Source organism: Mytilus californianus, unplaced genomic scaffold (genome assembly GCF_021869535.1).
Source record: "Mytilus californianus isolate M0D057914Y unplaced genomic scaffold, xbMytCali1.0.p SCAF_4, whole genome shotgun sequence".
In the NCBI taxonomy this organism is placed as follows: domain Eukaryota; kingdom Metazoa; phylum Mollusca; class Bivalvia; order Mytilida; family Mytilidae; genus Mytilus; species Mytilus californianus.
Window position 1 is genome coordinate 82,862,306 of NW_026262690.1, and position 23,666 is coordinate 82,885,971.

A 23,666-nucleotide genomic window follows, 5' to 3' on the forward strand; every position below is an offset into this window, starting at 1 on the left:
GGAGAGTTATTACTATAAACAAGCACATTGATTTGCCAAGCAGAAAAGGATTTTACAGCTTTACGAAGAGCATTGAGAAACTGTCACTTGAATACTCGCTATCTACGGAATTGAGAAACGATGACAGAGAGTGGAGCACATCATTATATTCCTGATCCTGACAGTGAATTGGAGAAAAAAGTGAAAAAGCTGACTTTGGGGGATGGTGAAAACGACAAGGACACTGAAAATGATAAGCCTCTTAGGGATGAAAATGCACAATTAAAAATAACAGAACATTATAAAGGTATTCTTTCGAATTTAGGTGAAGACCCAACTAGACAAGGATTAGTTAGAACTCCTGAAAGGGCTGCTAAAGCATTAATGTTTTTTACAAAAGGATACAATGACAACATCAAAGGTTAGTACATAAAGTTGCCTAAAGGGGATGTTAATGTGTCCTGTTTTAATGTGATTAAAATTATATAATTTAATTTTTAAACAAATGTTGAAATTAAAAATTCATCTGCTATAAAAGTATACCGTAAAACCAACTTAATTTTCACAGAATCACTGTTACCTCATTTTTTTTTTAGATTTCTTATTGACATGTTCTAGTCAATTTTGTGACGAATTTTTTAAAGCAATTTTCTTACTTTTTTGTGTATTTAAATAAGAGAATATCTAAGACTTAGTTTAAAGTTTTTGAACAATCTTTATTCATGATTTATTTCTACCTGCAAAATCTATGTGACATTCATGTATATATGTCACTTTCTAAATTTATATTTATGTTAATGTTTAAAAATTATGCTACAACAGACATGACAGAGTGTAATATACATGTATGTGGTCACTTTTTAAGCCTTGAAATATAAGAATAGTAAAGTTGTTAATAGTGGTGTTATGTTCTTCTATTCACTAGATAATAATCGTCCTGAACATGCATGAAATAATTGCCACTGGACATTAAGCAACCAACAATCAATCAATCTATTCACAAGTACATTTGTACTACATTATCCTAGAATATCAGACGTCAGTAATTAATAAAATATTTGATTGTTATCTTATCTACATATACATGATATACATATATTTACTTACATAAGCTGGGTTATGTCATTTGACTCCAATATTTATCTCCTATTATGTCAGAGACTTAAGTCTTATTCAAATTTTACTACAACATTTCATCTATGACTATTTTTATCAATCTGATTCATTGCCCATCAGCTGAAATAAGAAATATATTTGAAATATATATGATTTGTATTCAGGAATTTTCTCCCTACTTTTTGCTTTTGTATTTTTTGCTAGTTAATTTTTTTAACATAACCAAAAAATATTCACAATTTTCTTGTATTAGAATTTTTTTTAAAGGACAATGGAGTAAAATGTAAGGAGAATCAGAGAAACACCAGATAAAATGTTCTAAAACAAACACAAGTTCACTGCAAAGGACATAACAAAATTTAAATAAATTAAAAAGAAAAACCACAGTACATGAACATGATGAAATAAAATGACTTTCTTTCGAATTTCACCAAAACTTTTCAAGAATAACTGTTTTTTTTATCAATCTTATTCATTGCTGGTTGGCTAAAATAAGAAATGAATAATGTATGTTTTCATGAATATTCTACCTACCCTTTGCTTTGCATTTTTTTAGTGAAACAAACAAAAAAAGCAACAATTTTCTTATATCAGTGAAAGAACCAGAATTAAAAAAAGGGCAATGGAGGGACCCACCAAAAAGTAAGTAGGGGTCAAATGTCAAATAGGTATTATATTAGTATAATAGTCCCAGCTGCTAACAACATTCATGACAATTTACAAAAGTTGAATATTTATTTAAAAACAGTCACAATGAACATGATGCAATATTATAAAAACCATAAGTAATGTACTAGGAATGAATTATAATGTATTGTTAAAACTTTTTTAAAGTTTGGAATAGATGCCTGATGTAGTAATTTAAGACAAAGCCTTAATCATGTTAATGAAAAGGTGTTGTTAAAATAGGAAGACCTGACAGTAATGGTTATCAATCATTATGTAATCATGACACTATAGTATTGTTATTTCTGCTGAACAATATATATACATGTATATAGATATAAATTACAAAAGCAACAAAAGAAATAGTCTTAGAAAGAAATTTTACCAGTAATTTATTGAGATCGACATGTTTCGGTGGCTAGGCCACCGTCATCAGGATAGAAAGCAATACATAAAATCATGCTGAGGTACAAAATCGAGTTGAGAAAATTAAAACGTCTCAAGTACCAGGCGTTGGTTCACTTGTGTTTAAATAAAAGACTTTTGATATAGGTAGACTTAATCTTCAAGATCAGTAAAGTAGGCGAGACATTTCAGCATGATAATGAACTCTTGATTAATTATTTTGTCAGTTCATATTGTTATGTAAATGTTTGTTTGAATAAAATAGATCTGTGTAACAATATACATGTATTGCCCTGTGTAACAATATACATGTATTGCCCTGTGTAACAATATACATGTATTGCCCTGTGTAACAATATACATGTATTGCCCTGTGTAACAATATACATGTATTGTCGTTCTGATACCCCATGATAGTGAATATCATTCTTTTTCTTATTCTTGTAACTGCATGCTTAAGCTGAGTCAGTATAATGAGAAACAAGATTAATGCAGTATAGTATTTAACTTTTGTGAGTGTACCAACATCATTAATAAACTTGGCGGGGGTCTCATTGGGGGGTTCTGATCCCGGATCCCGCTTACTGTTTTGTCAGATTCCCGTATCCCGCTTACACTATGTACCTAAGCAATTCTCTTTTTTTTGTAATTTCCCGTATCCCGCTAGACTTCATTTCCCGTTTTCACAGCACAATAATTTGACCTTCAAGTGTCACGCTTACAAAAAATCGGCAATCCCGTGTCACGCTTAGACCCCAATGAGACCCACCTTGGTGACAATATGCAAGATAAATAAAGGCAAGACTCCACTTCATGTAAGTCTATATATTCTTTTTCCATCAACAGAGGGGGTCTAAATTAAAAAGGGATATATCGAGTCTTTCCAAGATGTGTTTAAAGTTGTTTGAAAAAAGGAGATAGTCAACTGTGATTATTTTTGAAATGCCAAGGAAACTTCAAAATTTTAAGATCATTTACAGCCAACCTTTTCTAAAAAATAGTACACCTAAGGGAGGGAAATGCTTGAAACAATCTTGCCATTATATTAAAAAGTATTTTTTTTAACCACTGGAATGTTTACAATACTAATGGTTTGATTTTTCTTGAAATCTGGTAGAGAGCAATTAAAGCAGTTAATAAGAAGCCTAGCTAATATAAAAATAAGAAGATGTGATATGATTGCCAATGATACAACTCTCCACAAGAGACCAAATGACACAGAAATTAACAACTATAAGTCTCAGTATTTATTAGCTTTTTTGTAGTTTGAAAAACAGTTACTGGTAAAATGGGCAGTACCTTTGTTTACTGTCTATATATTTATATAGAAATAAATTTACATAGATATACAAGTTTACTTTTGGCATTGCAGTAAAATCATGTTTTTTTTACTTCATTCTATCTATTGTTAATTTTTTAAACAAACCTTTTTCAGTACCAAAAACAAGATTTAAATGATAGTTTATGTAAAACTTTTGATGAAAATAAACCAATGTATTACACAGTCAATGCCTCTTGTTTTCTATTTTATTACATCGTGTATTGCATTAAGTATCAAAATAAATAAAAATACAGTATATTTTATGATTGAATGTTTTACCATTTCATTCAATTAGGAGGAAATATATTTTCTTGTTATGTTATGAAACCTAAATCTCACTTAACTTCAGAAGTTAGGAAATCCATTAGATATTGTTTACTTTGAAAACTTGCAGTTTATTCTTTGACTGTCTGAATCTGTTATTCATGTATGTAAATAAAATTCATGAATGGATCAAATGTTTCCTATGGCCTGATCAATACACATAATTCCACTTAAAACATTTGACAAATCAGTTCACAGCAACAAAACAAATCACAATTTTATTGATCCTTAATTTTGTCATTTTTGCAATTTGTCTGGTAACTGAATATAAATACCCACGGCACTCCTGAGCAGTATTGCTATTTTACCAATAAACCATTCCGCTATTTTGTTAAATGTTTATAAATGGTTTAACTACTGGTTAACTAGCAAATTAGATCAGTTAAATGGCTGCTGAACTTTTATTGCAGAGTTAATTGGATTTCAATATGGTTTTATTGAGCTTTTCATTATATGTCCATGTAAAAATTGAATGACATCAAAAACGACATTTAACATTAGCTCGTATGACAGTTTTACATACATATGCATCTATTTGGTTTCACAATCTTTGCATAGGTTTGCAGATCTGTACATTTACTTGTATATATATAAGGAATGTATCTTTAAAAGGTTTTTATTCCTAAAACTATATTTATTTAATTTGTATAGAAGTTTGTGACCTTTTTACATGGATCATGAGAAATGAAGATAGCAGTTTTTTATCTGTTTTATGTGCCAACCTTGATAAAGGCCTGCAACTTAAAAAATCAGAAAATTAGTTAAATACTCTAATAGATAGCAATATTATCTCCCCTTGACAAATGACCCTTTCCTCATGCATTTGAACTATTATTTTATGTTTCTTTAATCACTCTGTAATATTTATGTCATGTTGTTATTAATGTTATGCTCTTAATGGGCCCTTAAATTTGGAAATAAAAATATTGTATTGTGACCTGCTATCTTTTTACATTGAATATGTATATTTTTTGTTGGGTTCGTGTTGCTCAGTCTGTGTTTTTCTTTAATGTGTTTTGTGTACTGCTGTTTGTCTTTTTGTTGTTTTCCGTTTTTTGCCATGGCAATTTGACAGTTTGTTTTCAACTTATGAGTTTGAATATCCCTTTGGTATCTTTCGCCTCTCTTGTGTACATAGTACATTGCTTTAAACCGGAACAAGTTGATCATTTCCCATTATAGAATGGCATAATGTAGCTTGAGAAAACCAGGAGTAATTTACCGTATTCCAAAGCAAAACGGAGTACAGTAAACTGGATATGTGTCATATAGCTCTGCAGTTAAAATTAATTTCTGGTGTATATTATATAAAAGTAAACTTTTCTCTACTTTTCAATAGCTTTTGATATTTATGATGCGCAAGAGTTATATATACATGGACCTGAATAATGATTTTCTCCAGAGTTAAAGAATTAAGTGCTCAATGAATGATTAATTTTTTACCTCAGAAGACATTGTGCAGATTTGTTCCATAAAAGTTATCCCGGCAGCATGATTAAAGGCAAAGCAATTTTAATGTGCAGTGTCATTGAATTGCAAGGAAAACCATGATCATGTCTCTTTTTTTTCTGTGTTGTTTGATTACTGTCTTATTAACATTTATGCAAAACCTCCTTTTATTCGTATATCACAAATTTGAAAATGAAAATGTCTGTATTAGAATTTAAGGTTTATTTGAAATGTTCAATTTTAGTCAAATATTTTATTTATTTTTTTTATCTTTTCCAGAAAAAAATTTATAAGAAACTTAAGGTTGTGATGTGGGAAGGTTATTTAGGGATTATTCAAAAGTGAAATATATTAAGTCCATGTACTTTTACAACGTATGTAATACATGACCAAGTGCAAACATATTTAAATACTATATATAAAACAAACAGGATGTAAAATTGAATAATTTAATATTGCATTTGTTTTATTTTTAAATATCTACATATAGTCCATGATTTTGGAATGTTTTGATTGCAGAAAATAGAAAATACTTTGAACTTAAAGAATGTGTGCATACAAATGACATTATCATTTTCTTGGTACTACAAGTATAGATTTAAAGAATGATAATGACCTGGAAAGGGGACAGGTTTTCTGTGAATTTATAGTCTGAAAAGATTATATGTGGTTTTGCAATGAATTTCTATGAATAGATTATTTTAATTTTTATTACAGAGGCCTTAAATGATGCTATATTTGATGAAGATCATGATGAAATGGTGATAGTAAAAGATATAGAAATGTTCTCTCTATGTGAACATCATTTAGTTCCCTTTTTAGGAAAGGTAATTTTAATGATACTGTTTAGAGCAATATTTGCATTGGCAGACCTCACCCTGCTTTCATGAACTGGAATTATTCATGAATATTCCTGAATAATTCTAGAACATTCATGAATAATATTCATGAATATTCATGAATATTCAAGGTTACAATTCATGAATATTCATGAATATTCATGAATGTTAAATGGCACCTTGAATATACATGAATATTGTATGAACTGAATAACCAAGAATTAACATGAATATTTATCTACAGAATATTCTTGAATGTGAAAAAGGATGTCCATGAGTATTGAATAGTGGAATACTGACTTAAGGATAACCATTACTGTGAAATAAGATGTCCATGAATATTGAATGGTTGAATATTCTAGAATAACCATGAATGTGGAGTATCCATTAATATTTTAGAATAACCATGAATGTGAAATATCCTTGAATATTCTCGAATAACCATGAATGTGAAATATCCTTGAATATTTTAGAATAACCATGAATGTGAATATCCTTGAATATTCTAGAATAACCATAAATGCGAAATAGATGTTATTGAATATTGAATGTAGAAATAAATTTAGAATACCATGAATACAAATATGAGGGGCAGAAGGTCTTTCTCGGGCTTTAATTTTTGCAGGAATTCAGGATTTGACCTTTATAATGCAGTTCTAAATATATTTTGCTATTTTTGCATTCTTGATATAAAATATTAAATGACATTTTAAGAAAATCACTTTATGCCCCTGGTGACGGTGACGGTGTCTGACCCTTGCGAAAATGGATATCTCAGGATAATCTTGGGAAAAATCCCAGGGCAACTACAGATAATCCTTATCCTGAGATAGGGTTAAACATGGGATGGTATTGGAACAAGGATATTCCAGGGATATCCAGAGACCATCCATAAATATAATAGTAAAGAATCTTGTGATAATCCTGTGCTCAGGATTCATCAGGTCCTGGTCTCAGGAAATTATCCTGATGTCAGGATTTACAGATTTGCTTGCATTAAGTTGGCCCTGGGATAATCGTGTAAATATCCTGAGAATGTCCTTAGTTCAGGACCAATAATGTCTTGCATGTATTCTATAAAGAATTAAAAAAATTGAGTAAAATCTATTTTTAATACACAAATTTGTTCTTTTGCAAATATTTTCTTTTATTAGTTTAAATCCATATTCCTCATTATAAGGTAGACGATTGCCCTTGTTGTATCAAATCTGTCACGTATATATAAACATTGCAGTATGATTTACATTGACTAATTAATTTATTACAGCAAGATGTATTGTAATAAGTAATGAGTATTTGTATTGGCCATGTTTATATAATATCTTATTCCAATGGCTGTCAAGTTCCGATTTAAAAAAAAAATACTTGACGTATTTAATGTCAGATCCTTAAACTTCCATCAAAATTAGATACTAGTACTACTAGCAAACTTGTTTGCCATTTTTAATGGCTGCTTATATTGTTAAATTACCCATTAAAATGGTACCCCTCCACACCCCCTCCTGCCATATTGTATTTAGATACGCATTGTTCACCATGGCTTAATGATGCTCGCTGTTCAGTTTTATAATATTAAAATTGTGTGTCAGATATAAAGGATACATGTGAAGTTCTCCTCCTTTCTGTAATTAAATTTGCTGTCTCTGTACTTCCAACTAGTATTGCTGAGTAAAGGTAACTGGAATCTGCATGCATGCAATCCGTTTACTTTCAAAATTGGCAGCTCCATTTAATCATTTAATCCCCTAAAAGTATCGAAAAAATCCACAAAGAATCAATTGTTCTAGACGTTTTGAAGCAATAAATTCAATAGAAATATTATTGCATGATTATACAGTATACATTGGAAGCCATTTGGAATCAAATTAAATACCCTCCCCCTTTTTTATCCCCTGAAGATAAAAAACTAGCGACTTATTATTTTCACCAAATAACCATTCACACAATTCAATTAATTATTTACATATCTACCAGTGATGCCTGTTATGTGACAACAAGATTATTCAATTGTTAAAAATAAATATATTTTCAGTTTATGCTTTCAGACTTTCTGATGTTGATTTGCTCAAATAAAAACCATAAAACAATCATAGTTCCTCAACAAATTATATTTTATAATCTCATTATATACACATGTTAAATTAAATTTTTAATACACTTATCTGAAAACATCTTCATGGGATTTTCTATGTTGATTTGTTCTGCAACAGCGTAATCACAATTTCATGACGTTTTTATCGAGTACGCTAACGTCGAGGTGACAATCTCGCCCCATATTATATCGGCCAAAAGTTGATCCGTCCCCGTAACGGTATTATAAAAATAAATCATGGGTGTCGTATAAAAGTATTTATTACGGGCCAGTTTTTAAAAATAAGAAAAAACAACTTTAATTTAATCGGCACAGGGTGCATAAGGATGAACTAGTGGCTGCATTATCTAGGACAGTATTTTCTAGGGTCGGACTGTTCAGTACAATTACAAAAAAAAAACACGTGGTCATGACTTGTTTACATTTTACATAAGTTGAGAAACCAAGGTTTTACGATGTCGATCGTTGACCTATCATTGATCTGATAATGTTTCTAAGTTATTTAAATGCCGGACAACAGGTAGAAAATCAGAAACGATCCAGCTTGTCTGGCAAAACAGCCGTTGGCGTTTCTCGGGCGCCCTGTCGTTTTTATCGCGAAAATCTCGGCATTTTTCTGACTTTGAAATACTGACAAACTGAAATTCGTAATTCTTCCATGAAAAGGAAGTTCAGCTAGCTGTGTAAACTGTCAAATTAAGTGACCCATTAAGTGCAGGGCTTCACCTGACAGCTTTGGTGTCCAACACATTGTTAATTAACACCAATAACCTTTGCTTTATTTCATAAATAATTTGTGTATTTCAAAAATGTTTCAGTTACCTCCCGTTTTTTATCACCTTTTTCACAATATATTCCTTAAATTTATTGGGTTTTTTTCTAAAAAAAAAATATAAAACAAATTGAATGCAAATGCATATCAGAATATTACTTTTAATTATTTTTAACCTGAAAGCACTTAAAATATAAATATTTTGAAAATTATTTTTTTCATCTTTACTTCCATTAATTGATCTAGCAAGTGCATTAAAATAATAATTCAAATTTTTCTGTAACAGAGGACATCTGTCATTTTTAGAAAGCAGCAGGTGGGGGAGAGGCATTATAAAAAGGGCATCCAATTTTACAAAGCAGCGGCTCTTTTCACAAAAAATCTTAAGAGTAAAAATACTCGTAAGTCATACACATTTCAGTATAACTTACGATCAATTTTAATCGTAAGATTTTTTGTGGAAGTAAGATTTTTTGTGAAAACAGTCGCAGCAGTTTAAGGGTAGGGTCATTGAAAAAATCAAACATAAGGGCTTGATGTCACACGAAATATTCATGATTTTTTCATCCAATTATTGAACATATTTCCTCAGCCAAAAAAAAAAGTCAAAATAAACAAAATCCTAGAACAAATTACATTTTTCATTGGTAATATAATGCAGTTGGTCACACATAATTCTGAGTCATTATCATGCAGCTTTATTCATGCTTATTCATGTTTGTCACACAATCGAGAAATATTTTAAGTCCAAATTTCATTCATCATTATTCATCCTTATTCATGTTATATGTATGAGAAAAAATCTAAGTCCATACATTCAAGTTTATTCATGATTATTCATGTCCCAAAAAAAGGTTTCTTTTGTGCCCAAATTAGTTTTAGAAATAAAAAAACTTCATTATAGTAAGCTTTAGGCATTTTAACAATTCTTTTTGGTTGTCTTCATACAGTTATTAAGAATTCATGTATATTCCAGTTTATTCATGCTTCTTATTCATGAATAATTTTGACACTGGAATAGAACCCATGAATAAAACTGGAATATTCATGAATATTCATGAATATTCTTCCTAATTCATGAATATATGAATATCATGAAAGCAGGGCATGAATGGGGAGAGCCAGAATGGCAGGTTTTTTTCCCCTTTTCTCATGATTTAAAAAAAAACTTTAAAAGATATACTGGAACCCCTGTGATCCAGATGAACCTCTTCTTTTCACATTTTCTGGATCTTTGGCGGAATTGCTTCAAGTGACAAGATTACAAAATTCTACCAACCACATCCACACCTGTTTTAAAATCAATACATATATACTGCTACTTCCAAGAAGTTACCTTTTTTAATTTATTAAGAACAGAGAACCTTTGTAATTAAACCATAAATTACAAAAAGTGACTACAATAGCTTTTAAAGAAAAGAAGTCAAGTATGAATACAAAAATGATTAGAATCCTGACCTAGTACATGTACAGACAAATGGTTAATTTTTGTTCACACATTTTTAGCTCACCTGACCCGAAGGGTCAAGTGAGCTTTTCTCATCACTTGGCGTCCATCGTCCGTCGTCCATCGTCGTTAGCTTTTTACAAGAATCTTCTCCTCTGAAACCACTTGGCCACAATCATCATTAGGGTATCTAGTTTAAAAAATGTTCCCGATGACCCCGCCAACCAACCAAGATGGCCGCCATGGCTAAAAATAGAACATAGGGGTAAAATGTAGATTTTGGCTTATATCTCTGAAACCAAAGCATTTAGAGGAAATCTGACATAGGGTAAAACTGATTATCAGGTCAAGATCTATCTGCCCTGAAATTTTCAGACAAATCTGACAACCTGTTGTTGGGTTGCTGCCCCTGAATTGGTAATTTTAAGGAAATTTTGCAGTTTTTGGTTATTATCTTGAATATTATTATAGATAGAGATAAACTGTAAACAGCAATAATGTTCAGCAAAGTAAGATCTACAAATAAGTTGTCATGACCAAAATTGTCAGTCGACCCCTTTAGGAGTTATTGCCCTTAATAATCAATTTTTAACAATTTTTCGTAAATTTTTGTAATCTTTTACAAAAATCTTCTTCTCTGAAACTAATGATACAAATTTAACCATACTTGGCCATAATCATTATTAGGGTAACTAGTTTGAAAAATTTGTCCGATGACCCCGCCAACCAACCAAGATGGCCGCCATGGCTAAAAATAGAACATAGGGGTAAAATGCAGTTTTTGGTTTATATCTCTGAAACTAAAGCATTTAGAGCAAATCTGACAGGTGGCAAAAATGTTCATCAGATTTAGATTTATCTGCCCTGAAATTTTCAGACAAATCCGACGACCCGTTGTTGGGTTGCTGCCCCTGAGTTAGTAATTTTACAAAAATTTTGCAGTTTTTTGTTATTATCTTAGATATCATTATAATATCTAATATCTAATACTATTAATTATGATTTTAACCTTATTTTACATGATTTCCAAAGCATCAGTAAATACAGGTGAGCGACACAGGCTCTTGAGAGCCTCTAGTTTAAAAGATCCTCAGCCTTTGCTTTGATTAGGAAAGCAAAATTTTCATGCTAGGAACCGAAAATAGAAATTATGCTTTATTTAGATCATGCTAACTGAAAAGGAAATGACTTATTTATTTCACTAATAACATATGGTTTACAATGATGAGATTTTAATCACTTTTTACAAATAGGTATATTTTCTTTAAAACCAATGGAGGAGAAAACTGGAGGCGTTTTCTGAGTGAACCATCAATCAACAAATGAGTTATTTACAAATACCGTCACATTTCGATCATAGCTACAGTTTGTGAGAATTTTTTTGCTTAACATATAAGCTGCGTCGGATAGAAATGGACCTTATGCAAATGAGAGTATAAGACTTTGAATGATTTTGGAATATTTAAATGCGAAATAAAAGATGAATTTTGGAATCGGTTTTGTAGGGTTCTTATAACGATTCAATTTTCAAACAGTTACAGACTTTGCATAGAGTTTTTTTCAACTGAAATAGGTTAACAGATGTATTGATATTCATTTGCATAAGGTCGATTTCTATCCGACGCAGCTCATATATTATATTGATTCAATAAATGGTATATAACATTTTAAATCTTATTTTTCCTTAAAAAATCCCTCCTAAAAACACTGTGCTACTAACATTAAATAAAACATTGCCTCTTTTTCCATCTTATGCACTAATTATACAGGGCCTAAAACATTTTATATTAGTTCTACTTTCAGGACTTGAAGTAAAACGCATTTCTGTACATTTCAGGTATCTATAGGCTATTTACCAAATAAACGGGTATTAGGACTTAGTAAATTAGCAAGGTAAGCTTGATATATTTAATTGATTCTATCAAAGACGCAATCAATTCCAGATTGCTGTAGTGCTATTGATTCCTAGAAGTTTGTTTATATTAAATCTAATAATTGGTCATTTTATTGTTACTGATACTTAGGTGTGGTAAAGAGAAGCCAATAATTGACTTAATATTATCAAACCCAGTAAAAACATGTCCAATAATAACATTGATATTTAGGCCTATATTACGAACACAGAGGCGAGTGACATCATTGATACTTTGTGCCACAATCACTCCTTTTAAAAAAATCACTTTGTCCATCCATAGATTTTCTTTAAACAAATTTTACATGAATAAACAAGTATGTTTAGTTTTGCCTTGATTTTGATGGTTTGTTTAATGTCAGCCAAGTAATCATTGGAAATCACGTCACATTATAGATATAGTCTCTTTATTTAATTCTGATATATTTTCATAGCTTTTAATGATTTGGAATTTAATACTGTTTAAAAAGTACAGTGGGAGTTAATTCTGATGCTGTATTGAATGGTTTTAAATAACGGTGGAATTTACCAGTAAAAAAATCAAAATCAATTTCTTTTTGTTTATCTTATTTAAAAAAAAAAAGATTGGTTTATCTGATTTAAAAAAAAAAGGATTGATAACATGTTTCAATGCTAACTTTTATGGCTTTTAATATAACAACATAGTTTGATCTTTGAAGTTTAACAAGATGAAATAGTGGTTGATTTTTGTAAATTCATTTCTGATTTCTTTGGTTTATTGCAAGTAATTTTTAATTGACAATTCTGGAGTTATGGGACTTTGACCATATTTTTTACTCCCCATAACACATGGACTATTTTAGAACTAGCTCTTCTGAGTTTTACCAGGAAACTTTCATACCTAGTAGCATCTGTATTTTGAATAGGCTTGACATATAATGCATCAGGAAACATTAGCAACCATTTTTGAATTGATTTATCTTTTCTGCAACTGCTTGACTAATCAGACCAAAAGTTGACAGGAATAATATTTAAAATAATAAGAGGAAATTCTTTATACCAATTGGTTCCTCATGATCAAACACTTTGTTTTCTTCAAAAACTCAATGGTAAGATGAATAAATTATTCCATGACATTCTTTAATAACAATGATTTCAGTGCAGAATATGATATTAGTAACATAGAACTCAACCAAATTGAGATAGAAGCTATTTTGAGTCTGTAGAAACTAAGACAATGCAAGAGAGACCCATGTAGACAGTGTTGTTAAACATCCCCATAATAGAGTATATTGGTCAAAACTTTTATAATTATTAATGACATAGAAGTTGTCATATGATAATTTCAATTTGTTTTTCAGAATAGTAGAAATTTACAGTAGACGTTTACAAGGTAGGCTTTAATCAGAAATAAATAATATAATTATTCTTTATAATGGTATTAGAGTGTACATGTAAGTAGCTGTAATGCAGTTTCTGTTAGAGATTTTGTAAAGTAATAACAGAAGCCAGTAATTTTACAATATGAATGTTTCACATAAAAATTGTTTTAATAACTGTTTTATAGATTATCCATCTGGTTTAAAGCTATACATTTTATTACAGAAAAGGCAATTGTAATTATTGACAATCTTCTTGTTATCATTAATAATAATCCCATTCATGTGCAGACCCCCCCCCCCCCCCCCCCTAAAAAAAAAGAATAAAATGTAATAAAAGTAAATCTACAGCCAATTTTAGGTCTAAAAAGGTCCTCTAATTCCTATTCTAATATGACGTTCTTCTTTTGCTTTGAAAACAAAGCCATGTTCTAATTCCAATAAAAAATGGGCTGCACGTGATTGACGTCACAATTGAAAGTGCAAAGTCAGTTGAATTTTAAACAACGCAGGAGATCAAAATGGACATTTGTTTTGGTGTTGCTTGCTAGGAAATTAAATAAAATCATTCTAAAAGTTTACATGTATCTGTTCATTTTTTATCGTGAAACAGTTGATTTTCTATATCTTTTTGGCTTCATAAAATCAAAATGGCTGCCTTTGAACGTTATTATAGTTCCGCTTCGAGGTACAAAAGTTCTAAATTTTCCTATTTGAATCGAAATAATTCTATCATGCCATGCTCTATACTTATTTTAACATGAGTAGGCATTATATTTGTCAACATTTTACACCTCGCTAACGCTCGGTATAAAGATATTGACAAATATAATGCCTTCCCATGTTGAAATGAGCATAGAGCATGGCATGAAAGAATTATTTCTTAATTTCTAAGGAGCGCCCCCTAAAATCAAATCCTGAATCACAGCCTGCTATTGATGCTTATTATCATAGATGTTTGGTTTGTAATTCTGTTTGTCATTGTGTTTACCATGATGTTCTATAAAATGCACTTTATTTTATAGAACATTCATTTCTATCTAATTTAGTGCACAAAATTTGTGATTTAATTTGATAAGTTAACAGCCAAAGATCTCATATTTAGATTAAATATCCTTTGATTTTTAAACACCAAAACATCAAAAATGGAATATAATTTATAATTTTTTTTAAAGCTCAAAGCATTGACATTCTCATTTATAAGCTATGTTTACCTAATATTCATTTAAGTGGCATCCAATGGATTGATCTTAGGTACATTAAAATTACACGACATGGATCCAGTTTACTGTTCTGTTAATTGATACTAGATCCAGGGTGTAAAGTAATTTCATTGTCAGTGAAATGAGCCAGTAAATCGCAGTATATGGTGCATAGAGATGCACAGTGGTTCAATGGGAATAAAGCAAATGTAGGGTGTATGTCCATGAGACAGCAATCCAATGACAAAAACAACAAAAGACATTCTCAGGGCAACATTTATTCTTCAACAATAAACATGCGTCTTTATGATATTTCAAGCTTTTAATTTACTAAATCTATAAAAGTTTTGAATAATAATTAGAAACATTTAAAGATCTGCTATTACAATACAATACAATATGCTTTATTTAAAAACACTCCGTCACATTGACATGTGAAACCTCATTCTATCCTCCCCCCCAAAAAAAATATAAAGATTACTAGATACAAGTATGACATACCACAACTACTGACTAGTATGTAATGTAAAGTGGAATTGAACTTTCTGGACATAAAAAGAAGAAGGTTCCTAAAGGGTCAATAATGGCATTTGAAATTTTTGCTTGCCACTGGAATGAAGCCAAGGGGGTATGTTGGATATGGGCAGAAACTTGCAGTTGGCCAATCAGAGTAGGGTTTTTATCAACTTGCATAGAGCTCTGCACTCACCCTAAATAATACAGAAGATCTAATTCTCAAAATTTGGCTGCCTACTTTAACATCCAGTATAAGCCATACAGATGCCCTAATTTTGAAATTTTTAATTGGCGGACAGAGGAAGTCCATGAATGACCATATTTCTACAAATTGGGTTTGAGATATTTTGACTGCCAATGGAAAATTAGGGTATGCATGATAGGGGCAGTAATTTTGCTTTGAAACAGGTCATCGAGTGACCCCTTGGAGAGTTTTGCAACATGCAGAGAGTATGGCACTTCCCCTACTCAAAGTAAATTAAATTATCATATATGTTTATTTAAAGCATTATATCATACTTTGATTTAAGGACCTGAATAGGCCATTAATTATAGTGAACTTTTTATTCATTTAAACTGCCTTAATATAATCAGAATCTTTTGCTAATGTGATGAATTGTAAGAGATATTGTGGACAAATATCGAAATTTTTAATATCATAGTAAACAAAACAACTTACTGTTGGTAAGAAATTAGAAAAAAGAACAATAGTCACAGATTCAAGGGGGGGGGGGGGTCTGAAGTAGGTCAATGTAGCTAAGGAAAAGTCAGGGTATAGTTATTTGTTTAAACACCTGAATGCCCTTTAATTTTGATGGTTTAGACTTATTAAATTTCTTTTTTTTTCAGTGCAAGAAAGACTAACAAAACAAATAGCTGTGGCTATAACAGAAGCTATACAGCCTTCTGGTGTAGCAGTTGTAATAGAGGCTACGTAAGTTTTAGTAATTAACTATATTTTCCTCTTCTAACATTAATGAATATCTATGCATGCAAATTAAAACTAACATTGGAGCAAGACAATCTAACATTGTTCATTGAGATGAGTAACATAACGTAGTTGGCTCATCAACAATCATACCTCATCTCTTATTTTTATATATGTATGTTATTCTATTGAGTGAGTATTGGTTAATTAATGTACATTGGCTGAAAATGTATTCATATACATGTGTACGCCAGTTCCGGGATACGGTAGTTAGTTGAATCTGTCATGTGACTTCCATCACCACGTGACTAAAATGTAGGCATTGTTACTTCCAACATATGTTGAGGGAACGGCTGAAATAGTTTGATCTTATAATAATACTGCACAAAATATTTGGGAAATTAAAATCTAATAAGTTGTTCACACTCTCTTCAGTCGTACAGGAATTAAGATTACGTATTTACATAACATAAATTATTTCTAGACTACCCTGCAGAATGACGATTCTGAAAGTTCTTGAAACTTTAATAGAGCAGGGATACAGGCGCGCCTTCTATCTGGTAAATGACATCATGAAGGCGTGCGAAATTGATGATCTTTTCCGGTGAAAGACATGATTCGAGAAATGGCCTATTCATGTAAAATTAACATAAAAAAACCGATAAAATAAGAGAAAAACAATGTAAGATATGAATTTCTGTAGATATACCAGAATGCAACCGATAAAGTTCAAAAAATTAATTTTGAAGGCATTTATGGCTGGAATGAACCAAACCAGATGTTAAAAGAAGCAAAATTGTCTGAAGTATATTTGTTTGTTTTATTCATAGTTTTGTCTTCAATTGTTTTTGTTTTCTCCTGATGTAGTATATATTACATGTAGCATAAATTCTGAAATTTAAATTTGTTGAAATATGTAGCAAATTTCAGGGGGAAAAAATTGCAACAAATTAACTAGTGATAATTCTGCTTCTTTAAGTACAAAGTTAATCAAAATTTGACCAGAAATAACACACAATAATTTTTGAAAAAAAACAGTTTAAGATGGAATATGGACCTTGACCTTATTTGAACTTAATTTTTTGGATTGGTTGTGTTTCTCAGAATTCATACAGAGTTTGGTTGTAACCATGATGTACTTCGGAAAATACCTGAATCAAGTCAGGATAATTACAGTTTTCCCGTTGTTCTGTTGGTTGATATAGTTGAGCATTTGGTTTCGTCAGTTTTTATGGACTTCACCGTTTTGAATTTACCTTGGAGTTTGGTATTTTTGTTTTTACATATTTTATTACAGAATACATTAGATCATGGAATAAAATTCTAGTGAAAGGTCATTGCCTTTTCAAAATATACAAAACTGCAGCAGGCGAGATATATTTGTATATGTAAACTGATAATGCGTTATTACTGAATACTATTATGCATAAGTGGTTTTATTTTTGTATGGTTTAAATTTTGCGATTTCAAATGACAGAAAGAACAGTGAGGTGTTAATTTTGAAACAAATGCAAGTGACAAATACTGAGCACTGTGAGCAAAATGGTGATTAAGGGTAAGAATCTTTTGTGTGATTTAAAGGAATAAACAACACATGTTGGTTAGTGCTGTCACTTTTAAATTTGTGGAAATTTATTTTGATTTCTTAGCCAATAAACGTTTGTATTTGCATATTTCAGACACATGTGTATGGTTATGAGAGGGGTACAGAAATTAAACAGTAAAACAGTAACCAGTACTATGCTTGGTGTATTCCGTGATGATCCGAAAACTAGAGAAGAGTTTCTTACGTTGATACGATAACAACAGAGCAGGTCATCTTGCCTACGTTGGTACAATAACAATAGAGCTGGTCATCTAGTCGTGCTGATTTTTATTTGTTATATTTTTTTAATCTTCCAGAAGCTTTTCTTCCAAGGAAGAAGTAACATTTTTACTTCTATTTTGGAAGTTGTTAGAAAAAATATTGTTTTTAAAAAGTATTTATATATTAAACAGGATATTATTTATTTAAATATACTGGTTATGTAGTTATGTAATGTATATTGAGTTCAGTGCCTTTTCTGCAGTTTTGAAGTCTTAAAACAGTTAATTTGTTTACTTTTGTGGATAGCAATTTTCACTGATTAGGAAGAATGTAATAAAGTGGACCTCATTTCAAAGTTTGTACAATTAAATTCTGAACAAAAGCTTTTTTTAAATTTGTATTGTTCAGTACTTAAATTCACTTATAAATCCACAAACTTTGTAGCAAATACAAAATGAATTCACAATTTTTAGAAAAAAAGATTTCTTCAGACATTTAGTAATCTCTATAGGGTTGCACAAAGGTAGTCTCTATATAGATTAAGTGCCAATCTGCCTAAGAATCAGGCAGTGGTGAAAACATGACAAACAAAAACCCGCTCAACTTCTCACTAATTAAATTTTTAGAAAGTATAATGGTGCATGAATATAACATTCGTTTCCTTTTCCTGTTCCTGTTCTGATATAATTTGATTGAAATGCACTAGAAAATAACAATTAAGGGGAGATAACCACATAATTTGCTGTCATTCTAACCAAAATTTATCTAGATATTTCTCGAATTACCAGACATGAAAGACCTACCATTTCTAACTCAGGATGAGGTTATCTTCAAAATAGGGTGGTAAGGACGGTGGGTTCTTTCTGCCATGTTTTGATTTTTTTCTAAATTGACAATTCTTACAAAGACTTGCACTTAAACCCTTACCTGATATGAAGGCTATAATAATATGTTTTTTTTATTTAGAACTGATGTTTATAAGTTTTAATATTTTCATACATTCCTGAAAATAGTGTTCAGGGTATAGTTTATGTGATATTTTTATTTAAACATAAATATGTTTTATATTCTGCAACAGGTATTTGTTTGAGAGTAAATTATAACAACTTTTTGAAATTTTCTACAAGAATAGACATTTTATGTCTTTCAGCCTAAGAGATATATTGGTACATATTGAGGGTTGATACACAAAATATTTATTTATTTTTACATTTTTATTCCATTTTTCAAGCATATTCCCAGTGTTATAAACTGATTTCCACTTGGTCAGCTTATAATTTGGCCTTATGCTGTTATTGAGTTTTGCATAATTTTGATTTGCACTTCCATTATTTAGAAACACAGACTCTTCACTTCTTTATTTTAACATTTTTTTTATATAACTAATTTTGTGGTTGCTTGATAAATATGGGTGGATGCTGGTCATCAAATGATATATTCAGAATAGTGTAGGTGAAAATTGCATGCTTGAGAAATATTAAGTATCTCTCCTCTATAGGACTGTGGGCCTTATTGCATTCATCTTGTCTGTCTATTCTTCTAATAAATATTTCCCTCATATTTTTCTTAACTACTACCAAACGGAATGACTTAATATTTGATCAGTGTCTTAACAATGATGAGTTGTAACATGAGAACACTTTGAATCTGTTAAACGCCAACTCCCTGTTTGCTGATACTTTGAAGTTTCAATATGTTGAATGAACCTAAAATTTTCATCGCACATTTTTCCAGAACTATAGATCTGATTGACTTCAATATTTTGTCAGCAATCAACAGTGATGAGTTTAAATGTGTGCATGCTTTTTGGGTCTGTCAGACACCTACTTCTGGTTTTATGATACTTTGAATTATGAGTAATGGTATGCTAAGCAAGAAAACACATGCATTCTTGTGAGAATAAATTCCTGTATGTAAAATTGTCCAAAAGAAGATAGCTTTAATATTTGTTTTTATCATTTTTGTAGTATTTATTGATTTTCAGATTTTGTGTAATATTTGTTTCACTAAATGCAATAAAAAAATTGCAATTGAAAGGTAAAAATTATATGAAATGATACTGCCTTTGTATTATAAATGATTTTATATTATGGTGATATGTTGTGTACTTAATTATTTTGAGTTATTTGAATAGAATGGGTTGCATTGTACGATTCAAGTGGGAGGGTGAATGTCTTTATTCACTTAACATGAATGATTCAGATTAGTTTAGAGCGAATTTCCTAATGCTTGTGGAATGAGACTTTGGTTGGCTTGCTTGCTTTGTTTACATAAATGTTTGCTCAAGCATTGTAATTAAGATTGACATCTGCAAACAATATAAAAAGGCGGAGTTAAACTTGTATGCATTATACTTAAATTTGATTGGATATTATCCTGGAGGTTAGGAATCTAAATATGATGTAAACAGGTTTAACTCCTCCTATTTATAGTGTTTACAGATGTCAATCTTAATTACAATGCTGAGGCAAACATTTATACATACAAAGCAAGCAAGCCAGCCAAAGTTTTACTCTACAAGTATTAGAAAATTAGCTCTAAAATTTTTTTATACACACAAGGAATCTTGGTGTAATTGCTTGGTCACAAGAAAAGAAATCATAAATTCTCACCTCAACTCCATTTTTTTCAGAACCAAAACAAAATTATTTTGATTTCCTGCTTTAATCTTTTATTTTGGAAGGAGTAATTACAAAAAGGTTGAATATGAAAAAAAATTGCCCCCTCCCTTCAAATTGATCAAAAAAAGTAAAATGAGAATCTAGGAATGTTATATAATGGCCCAATAAGACATCAAACACTAATGATAAGCGCCTCAAGTGTTGTACAAAAATTTTAAGGCTACCATCTTGATGTATGATGTTTTTCACATCATCACTTTAAGTTATAATCTTCAATACCATATCGAATTCTTAAGTTGGTTGTCAGCGACTCAATATTTATAAGTCAGTATTAAATATACCCTCCTGTATCTTACAATGTATTTAGTATTGTGGTTTAATCCATGATGTTGGGTGATCAATTATTCCATTGTATTTCTTTCTTTTTTGTATCTTATAACAACATGTTGTTATGCATATATCCAAATTCTTAATCTTTCTCAAAATTCATCAAGAAAATATGTTTCAGTTTAGAAGTTGCCATTGATTATCAGAATATACACAGAAATTTGTACAAGAGTAACAATCTACCTTTAAAGGTGTTGGGAAATTCAAATATGTAGATTTATTTATTTTCTATGATATAAAAACAAACCAGTAGCAAACTTTTTTCCAATGATATGTTGTCTGAGACCATTAGTATTTTATATGTCTATTCTTAATATTGTTAATTTAATAATTTGTAAATTCAGATGCATTTCTTTGAAGTTTGTTATCTTTTATCTTTTATTTTTATTATGTTTTTATGACTACACTCTATGTAGGACATGAAACCACAAAGGACCAATAATAAAAACTGGTTGTGATTTAAATTAGCCATTTCTTCCATTTGATATGACCACATATATTTCAGTTGGGGATCTAGGATTTTTTTAAAGGAGGGAGGGGTGTATATAATTTAAATTCCTGAAAATGGAATATAAAACACAATATTTTTTTGGATAACATTCCCTTTTGAATTTGATTAAGTTCATTGAAAAAAAATTTAGGCAAAGTAAAAAATTAAGTAGAGTTAAGCTACGGAGGGAAAAATTTATTCATAACATCCTCACTTTATTTAGGACCCAAATATTTTAAGTTATTTTCATTTAGCAATTATATATAAGAAAATTGTTTCTCTTTATTCACTTATGACTCAAATATTTAAGATTTATCAAGATATTCTTCCTCTGGCACTAGTAGCATATAGAGGCATTCAAGGTTTGTAGAAAAGTTGTTTTGTGGCCAAAACATTTATTAAATATAAAACTTACAAAACATTCGTTTTGGTACTTAAAGACTTGTGTTTTGTTATATATTTTGATCTGTAAACACTAACAAAGATATGGCAAAGGGAGATAATTCATTATTTTTAGTGTTGTATATTCTAAAAAATATGTGATTTTCTTATCTGTACACCCTTATCATAACATTCTTCCTTAAGTAAACTCAATTTCTACATGGTTTATACTTTGATACTTTTGACTTTTTAAATTACTTCTATAAATAATACGACAATAAATATATTATAATTTATACATTTTGATCTTTTGCTTTATATTTATTTTTGCCTGTGTTATATTTATACTGTAATAATTTTATGTTTACTTTGTATTTCAAGGCAATGACCAGAGCTGATTTATCTTTGAACATGCAAGCTTTTTATAAATATATACTAATAGATGGAGTTTTGTATGAGTAAATTTGTGGTGGTGGGGCTATGAACATAACATAAAATATAAATTTCACCATGAGCGAAAAATGATTTGTCATACTGTGCATGGAGCAAAATTACTATGTGCATGAAAGATGATAAAATTTGGAAGCAGGTAAAATCAAATGGATCATCAGTTCAGTGTCCTACATGTATACTTAATCACAAGTAGAAAACCATTTATTAAAAATGAGACCAGAACAAAAGTTTCTTTTATTTTTTATTTTTTAGAACTTTTGGTATTAGAGACAATCTGAATGTGGACATACTTTTGGTGATGATTTATAAAGGGAGATATTGTAATAATCAAGTCGGATTCATTAGCTTTTGTTCTCACCATAGTGTTTTCACAATATAAGAAACATTCAAAGATATTTTATAAAAGTTTTGCTCACCTTATTTATACTTATTCAACAATTTCTTTGGTGTCTCAAAAGTTGTGGCTATTTTATTTTATTTTAACAATAGAAATTTAACTGCATGTTACATGCTTGAATGTTTTCAAATTTGCTGTCATATTTATTAAAAAAGTATTTAGATAATGTATTGAATATATGTTAAAATTTTAATACAAATTATGTTGAAAAGGAGAGATTATCTGCTAAGAACAGTTTAGAATGTTGGAAAAAGTCAGTATTGCCAAATTTCAGATTTATGTTGGAGCCTAGAAATTATAGGCTTTTGAGATTTGCATGCATGTAATGAAATCTGAAATACTGTACTCTTGTGGATTCATTTTTATTTGTGGAATGCCAATTTTCGTTGATTTTGTGGTTAAAGATGAACCATGAATTTAAATGTTCAATGAAGTACAATTTTTTTATAGGCTTGTATGCAGATTTTGGCAAAACCATGAAATCAAATATCCAAGAAAGAAATCCACAAAAATTTGTAACCATGAAATAAATCCGCAGTAATAATAAGACAGAATAACATAAACCATTATCTTTTTGATTCACCAGATTTTAATTTTTGCAAATGGTATCTCTTATGTGATGCTAAGAATGAAATATTTTGGAATCAAAAACTTTTTAAAAAAAATTAGTTACAACGGCTGAATGGAAATGAAATGTAAAGGCAGGCAAACTAACAAACAACCACATTAGAGCTAGAAGTCATAACCAAGTTCAAATAAAATACATTTTAGCTCTTCATTATTCCTTAAATATTAAAGTTGTCCAAAATAACATTTTATAAT

At 30.1% G+C, this 23,666-nt stretch overlaps 1 protein-coding gene across 1 annotated transcript; it reads left to right on the forward strand.

Moving 5' to 3' along the window:
* The first annotated feature begins 15 nt into the window (after positions 1-15).
* On the forward strand, positions 16-21,603 carry LOC127738705 (GTP cyclohydrolase 1-like). The gene is made up of 6 exons (XM_052250052.1): positions 16-400; positions 5,978-6,087; positions 12,248-12,303; positions 13,645-13,676; positions 16,230-16,314; positions 17,988-21,603. The coding sequence occupies exons 1-6, from the start codon at positions 121-123 to the stop codon at positions 18,109-18,111; spliced, it is 687 nt and encodes a 228-aa protein (XP_052106012.1). The 5' UTR covers positions 16-120; the 3' UTR covers positions 18,112-21,603.
* Positions 21,604-23,666: the final 2,063 nt, after the last annotated feature.